This window comes from Cornus florida, unplaced genomic scaffold, assembly GCF_030987335.1.
Source record: "Cornus florida cultivar Cherokee Brave unplaced genomic scaffold, ASM3098733v1 CherokeeBrave_3.0.0_Hap2_Chr05, whole genome shotgun sequence".
Lineage (NCBI taxonomy): Eukaryota > Viridiplantae > Streptophyta > Magnoliopsida > Cornales > Cornaceae > Cornus > Cornus florida.
In genome coordinates, this window is record NW_026775575.1 from 58,717,573 (window position 1) to 58,724,796 (window position 7,224).

At 36.8% G+C, this 7,224-nt stretch overlaps 1 protein-coding gene across 1 annotated transcript; it reads left to right on the forward strand.

Annotated features, from left to right (window-relative positions):
• The first annotated feature begins 4,876 nt into the window (after window positions 1-4,876).
• Window positions 4,877-6,394, forward strand: LOC132309325 (disease resistance protein RUN1-like). Its single transcript, XM_059807640.1, has 4 exons — window positions 4,877-5,270; window positions 5,416-5,891; window positions 6,025-6,282; window positions 6,368-6,394. Exons 1-4 carry the CDS (start codon window positions 4,877-4,879, stop codon window positions 6,392-6,394), a joined length of 1,155 nt encoding a protein of 384 aa, XP_059663623.1.
• Window positions 6,395-7,224: the final 830 nt, after the last annotated feature.

Consider the following 7,224-nt stretch of genomic DNA (forward strand, 5'->3'; position numbering starts at 1 on the left):
AGACAATCAGCCTTGAAGTGTCCCAGTTTTCTGCAATGAAAATAGGTAGGAGTGTCTCGTTTACTTTGTTCATTAGATGATTCACCCTTTTTGAATCTTCCCTTATTAAATTTCTTCCTATGAAGAAATCTTTTGAACGATTGAGTAATAAGGGCTAGATCATCATTTTCACTTTCGTTGTCGGCAACTTCCTTTTCTGTTTAAGAATATTTGAGAGCGATTTCTTTCTTTCGATGATAATCTCCTTCTCTATCTTTTAGAGTGATCTCCCATGTGAGAAGAGAGCCAAGAAGTTCATCCAGCTCAAATGTGTTGAGGTTGTGAGCCTCCTTAATAGCTGTGGCTTTTGCATCCCATTTTTCAGGTAAGCTTCTTAGAATTTTCCTTGCAAGATTAGAGTTAGTAATAGTTCTACCAAGATGCTTTAAGCCATTTATAATGTCAGTAAATCTTACAAACATTGCAATAATAGACTCATTTTCATTCATGCGAAACAGTTCATATTGATGCATGAAGATGTCAATTTTGGATTCCTTAACTTGTGATGTCCCTTCATAAATAATCTGAAGTTTATCCCAGATTTCTTTAGCTGTGGTACACGTGGAGACTCTATTGAACTCACTAGGGCTTATGGCACACTTTAGATTAACTTTGGCTTTAGCATTTACGGAAATGAGTTTATAATCCTCGGTGTCCCATTCAACTTTAGTTTTAGGGACACTTCTTATGTCAACAACTTTCATTGGAACAAAGGGTCCATTAACAATAACCAACCAAATTTGATAGTCTATGGATTGAAGGAAGTCTATCATTCTATTTTTCCAATAACCATAGTTTGTTCCATCGAACCAAGGGGGTCTAGAATTAGATTGACCTTCTTGGTGAAAGTGACCATTTAATTTGCCATGATCGTTCTCTAATACACTTAAGTCTTTTAGAGATTAGGCTCTGATACCAATTGTTGCCCAAGTATTGACTCTAGAGGGGGGTGAATAGAGTCTTAGCAAACAATGGTCAATTTTTTGATTTCAATTGATGTGTAATAGCAAGGCTAATTTCTCAACAATAATTTAACAAAGCAATTTGAAATTAAGGTTACACCTACCAGCAATAACAAGAGATTAATTTAAATGAACTTGAAGCAATAAATGTACAAGATAAAGAGGGAGATTGCAAACAAGTACTCAGTGATTTTTGTGAGGTTCAGAAACTCCTACTCTTTGACTTAAAACCCCTTTTGAGACTTCCCAATCCACTATAGCTTCTCCTTTCGGGTGGAAAGCAAACCTTTTATAAGAAACCCTTCCTTGCTTCTAAATGCGAAGAGAGACTCTTTCTCTTAGTCTACCTTGGGCCACACCAGCCCTTACAAGAATTGAAGAAGATATACAAAGTACAAGATGATCTCTCTCAGATTTGAAGTACAAGGTTCAGCTCACTCTAGAGTATGTATGAATAACTTGAAGCTCAATACCCTTTCAAGATATGAAGTATGTGTATGATGATAAGAAGGTTCTAAGATTACAAGAATATGTTTCTCAATAAATGCAATTCCTTTTTATGAAGACCACAAGTCATTATATAGAGTTTCAGATGAGTCTGATAGGTATTCTAGCTGTTGGACACACACTTCGAGGAAAAATAGCCGTTCAAAATTTGAATTCTCGCTGGTTCGGTCGTCCAACATAAAACACTATTGCGGTTCGGTTGACCGAAACTGCTTGAGGTTGGCTATCATACTTATTTCGGTAGACCGAAGAATTCTTTCTTTTGTTTCAATCAATTGAAACTCCTTCATCCTTCGTTCAAAACATTCTGTGAGAATTGGCTCCTCCGATACATTTAGCTCCTTAGTTTTGGTCGTCTGAAACTCTTAGAGAAACTTTTCATTTTCTTAGTTCGGTAGACCGAACTGAGTTGGTCCTGTATTTCGGTAGACTGAAATACCTTAGAAGCTATGATTCAGACTCATTGATAGAACCGGTTGACCTGTTTAAATTATCCTTCCATTTCGATCGACCGAAATGGAACTTAAATTCTAAGAGCATGTTTTGGTGATCTTTAAACTTGGTCCAATGATCCCTAACCTTAATGAATGAGTTTCTATACATGATTTTGAGAATGTGAGCTTCAAGATGTTCATACATGCTTTAGCAAGGTTTCCTAAAAAGCTCACCATCCTAGCTAATCCCATTTGATGAGATGTTAAAGACTTGTCTTTGAGTCTTGATTCCTTTGACTTTTTCTCATGCCTTCATGATGTTTCTTCATTTTTGCTTTTCAGTGTAATGTCTTGTCTTGATGAATGCTTAGATCTGTAATTTTACTCAAGGAAGACATTAGTACGTATAGAACATCATTAATGAATTATGATCATCAAAAGCCTTAGATTCAAGGTCAATAATATCTTCTATGAAGGGTGAGTGAACTATTCAAGTCGATGATCGATTATCCTCAGTCATCACGGGGTGCACCTTTTGGGCCAACTACTATTTCCCTGTGTCTCTCGGGTCATGAGTACTTACTTCTAACTAGCGCAAATCATCAAACACCTTGTCTACAGTTGACTCTTTCTGCCATAATGGAACAGCTTCAATGTGTTCTATCTCTTCCTTCGGTTTAAGTATTCTGTGCTAAGGGTCCAGATGGAAGGATCTTGCTCTTTATACCACCGGTTGACGTTCGTTAGCTCCACTCGCTTATCTGTAACTGGTGGACGAGGGAGCAGTGGAGTGTCTCTCCATTCTATTCTGGATCTCAACTTGGCGTTTTCCCGTTGTAGAGTCTCTATGATCTGCATCTGGTCATTATGCCTGACTCGTTGGTCCTCTTCCTGCTAGCGGGAGCCTTCCTCTCCGATCATAGTTCCTTATTAAAGTCATGTCATTCGTTGCTAAAATTAATGAATCTTTCAGTCATTCTCACAGACGGCGCCAGATGAAGATGCAAAAAAATGCCGTTCTATATTAGGAAAAGATTTTCTCATACTCCAACAATCTGTCTCTATTTCCTTTTCTAACTTCTATTTATAGAAGTTTACACTTGCCCTAATTTTTTGTATTCTGCCCCTAGGTTGTAGGTTGACGAGGCTTCCTTCTTCATGAGACGATCCGTCTATACCAAACAGGCCCTAGCCAAGGCTTGTTTTCATTATTTTTTACTAAATACAGTTTGAGCCTGAACTATGGACCTCATGGATGATGAGCAGCCCAGTCGGTCAGGTTTGTTAGGCTGCACCTAGCTTAGCCAGGCTCGTTCACATCTCCCAACACTTCAGAAGCATGTGGTCAACTCCTCATTTATTGATCCCAATGAACTATCCAACCACAGTGCAAAATTCGTTAACCCTTGGAAGCCATTCTTTTCCTTGTCCTTCGAGCACACGACCACACCACTACTTTGGTAATAGTTGTGTCCAATCCCTCTATTGAGAACCTGTTTGCCATCATCATCTTGTCTTCTATATGATTCTTTCATACCACTTTTTTCTTTGTTTGCCAAATTCTTTTCTTAAAGAGGTTCCACCTCTTTCTCTTTCAAATTGTCTTCAACTATAGGTGCAGTAATTTTTTTTTTCCTCACAACCAATTTCTTTTTTGACTAAGTTGAATTCCTTAACTTTATAACTTCAACTGCAATAGGAGTAACAATTAGATTTTGCTCATAATTAATTTCTTGAAAAATACTAGTTGCTCCAAAAAAATCATCTCTATTTCTTTTTCTTGTTGACATATTGAGTCTTTTTCTTGCAATCTTGATATTGGTTGTACAACATATGCTGATAACTTAGTGGTAAAAATTTAGCAATCAACAACCTTTTCATCTTTGGCCATGATTGTACAGGTTGTTTTTCTTGCCACCTCCGGTTACTTTTTACCTATTTCCACCAAGCCGAAGCACCTTTCTTAAGCATGATTGCTACAAGAGGAACTTGCTTGTGTTCGGGTATGTCAAAATACACAAAAAAAAATACTTAACTTCATTTAGCCAATCTAAGACATCCTCAGCACAAAAACTAGATGTAAAAGTAAGTAAATGGAATTTTTTCTGAAACTTACGATTGTTTGGATATCTATAGTTTATGTCACCTCGATTGACCACAACTTCTCTAAATCTAAACTTCTCATCATTGAAAGAATTCACATAGGCTGGAGGCCTACGTATATCTGAACAAAACTCATGCTCGGCTGGCTGCGAGACACATCATTAATGCGAACATGAACTGAACCACAAACTTGGTTGCCACCAATTCCAAAACTAGTTGCTACGAACCGATCTTGAGTATGCATGGCTGCCCAAGGGGGTTGCACTCCCCGATCAATGTCGCAAGAGTGGTTGCTGCCAAAAGAATACCAACTGACATAGTGGAAGCGATAAAAATGTTCACATGAAACGAGGGTTATCTTGAATCCACAAGATATAATACCTTGAATCCACAAGGTAGTAACTTTGAATCCACAAAGTTGAAAAATTTACGAAGGAATGTGATATTTTATTGATAAAATTGATTGATTAGTATCTCTCCTATTGCAATACATGTTTTTATAATAAAATAAAATCCTAAAACTTTAAAGGAAATTAATTCCTAAAGAAAAATTTAAAAAAACAAGGAAACAAAACTAAAAATATAAAGAAATTAACTAAAACTAAAAACTCTCTAAAAATATAAAATAAAAATAAACAAGTAAACGTAATTAAAAAATTACTAAAATCTGTCCTATATCATTTTTATTGATTCGTTTGCGTTACCTTATATTGAAATATCATAAACAGGCATGAAGAAGAGTTCATCAAGAAAATTGTTGAAAAAATTTTGAGTGTATTGAATGACACGCACTTACATGTAGCTACCCACCAAGCTGGAATACATTCTCGTATGGAATACATGAATTCTCTATTGAATGTTGGAACTAAGGATGTACGCATGGTAGCAATATGTGGGATGGGTGGACTAGGCAAGACAACAATTGCCAAAGCTGTTTTTAACCATGTATTCCACAGTTTTGAATACAAAAGTTTTCTGGCAAATGTTAGAGAGAATTCAAAGCAAGATAAAGAACAAATTTGTCTACAAAAGCAATTTCTTTTCGATATATTGAAGACAGAAGTCAGAGAGGTGAGCAGTGTTGATCGAGGAATCAAGGTGCTAAAAGATAGGCTTTGCAATAAAAGGGTTCTTCTTGTTCTTGATGATGTGGATGAATTGCACCAACTCATTGCGTTTAATTGCCACTCAGATAGTGCTAGAAAAGATTGCTTTGGTCCAGGAAGTAGAATCATCATAACAACAAGACACATACATTTGCTAGAAAATATTGACGTAGATGAAAATTATATGGTTGAGGAATTGAATGGAAAATGAATCTCTTCGGCTCTTTATTTGGCATGCCTTCGAAAGAAGTGATCCTGTGGAAGGTTATGCTCAACTCTCAAAAGATGTTGTAGGGTACTTCAAAGGATTGCCCTTAGGCCTTGAAGTTTTGGGTTCATATCTGAGAGAGTTCAAAAGCGTAGCTGAATGGAAAAACGCATTGGAGAAATTGGGAAAAGCTCCTCATAGTAAAATTCAAGAGCAGCTTAGGATAAGTTTCGATGCATTGGATCGTTATGAAAAAAAGATATTTCTTGATATTGCATGTTTCTTTATTGGAATGGATAAATACTACGTCACAAAAATACTAGATGGCTGTGAATTTTTCGCGACAAGTGGTATTGGTGTCCTCACTCGACGGTGCCTTCTAAAAATAAACCATGATGACAAGCTGATGATGCATGATCTGCTCAGAGACATGGGAAGAGAAATTGTTTGTCAAGAATCTAGTGACAACTGTGGGCAACGTAGCAGATTGTGGCATTGTGAGGATGTTCTTGATGTATTAACAAATTCCTTGGTAAGAGTTGAAGGAATGAACTTGTTTTCAGGAATAATTTTTTAGTCGAAGAAATTAACCAATGCAATTTGAATTATATTAACTTAAGTGCTTGTGCTTTTTAATGTTTACCAAGTGTTCTATTTTTTATCAGGGAACAAACCAAATTGAAGGCCTTGCCTTAAATATGGATGGACCAGTAAAATTAACTTTGACAGCTGAAGCATTTGCAAGGACGCAAAATGTAAGATTGCTACAACTCAATTATGTACCCATCACTGGAGGCTATGAACATTTTTCTAAAAAATTGAGATGGCTATGTTGGCATGGATTCCCTTTGAATTCTATACCAAAAAACTTTTATCAAGAGAAATTAGTTGCTTTTGACATGCAGTACAGCAACCTGAGACAAGTATGGAAGGATAACAAGGTACACTTAGGACTTTGAATTGATTACTTATATATTGTTAACATTTCCTTTTTCTCTATTTGAACAGTATATGTCTGAACTATCTATCTTTTAATTTTCAACAGGTTATTGGAAAGTTGAAAATCCTTGATCTAAGTCATTCCCATTTGCTAACTAGAATCACTACTGACTTCTCAACACTCCCAAACCTTGAGAAATTGATACTGGAAGATTGTAGAGGTTTGAAAACGATTGATGAATCCATTGGATGTTTAGATCAACTCGTATTACTCAACCTAAAAGACTGTACAAACCTTAGGAATCTCCCGACGAGCATTTGTATGTTGAAATCTCTTGAAATTCTTGAGCTCTCTGGCTGCTTGGAATTAAACAAATTTCCGGAGGACATAGGGGATATTGAGTCATTGACTATGCTTCTTGCTGACAGGATTGCGATAAGACGTACAAATGCCTGCTTCCATAGTGCGTTTAAAGAACCTTCGGTATTTATCTCTGTCTGTCAGTAAGGGATCACCATCCAAATCACTGATTTCACTCTTTTTGTCGTGGGTGTCACCAATTAAATACTCTGAATATTCCACGAGCTTATTGCCGGCGTCATTGTCGAAATTAACCTCTCTAACGAGCTTGTCCCTCAGAAGTTGCAATATATCAGAGGGGGCAATTCCAGAAGACCTTGGGAGTCTATGTTCTTTACAAAATTTGTGTTTGGATGACAACAATTTCATCAGCCTACCAACTAGCATCAGCAGACTTTCCAAGCTCCGTAGTCTCATGTTATCGAATTGTACAATGCTCCAATCAGTTCCGGAGCTTCCTTCAAGCCTGGCTTTCTTTTCTGCTTCAAACAATACGTCCTTGGAAAGATTGCCAGATCTATCAAACTTTTCTCTTGCCCCCATAATGGTTCTACTTAATTGCAGC

Excerpts from the sequence above, each read along its gene's own strand:
- LOC132309325 (XM_059807640.1), top strand. The coding sequence starts at position 4,877 with ATGGAATACATGAATTCTCTATTGAATGTTGGAACTAAGGATGTACGC. Across the intron at positions 5,271-5,415 it reads AGATTGCTTTGGTCCAGGAA|GTTATGCTCAACTCTCAAAA; the intron begins GTAGAATCATCA and ends ATCCTGTGGAAG. Across the intron at positions 6,283-6,367 it reads AGTACAGCAACCTGAGACAA|TATATGTCTGAACTATCTAT; the intron begins GTATGGAAGGAT and ends CTATTTGAACAG.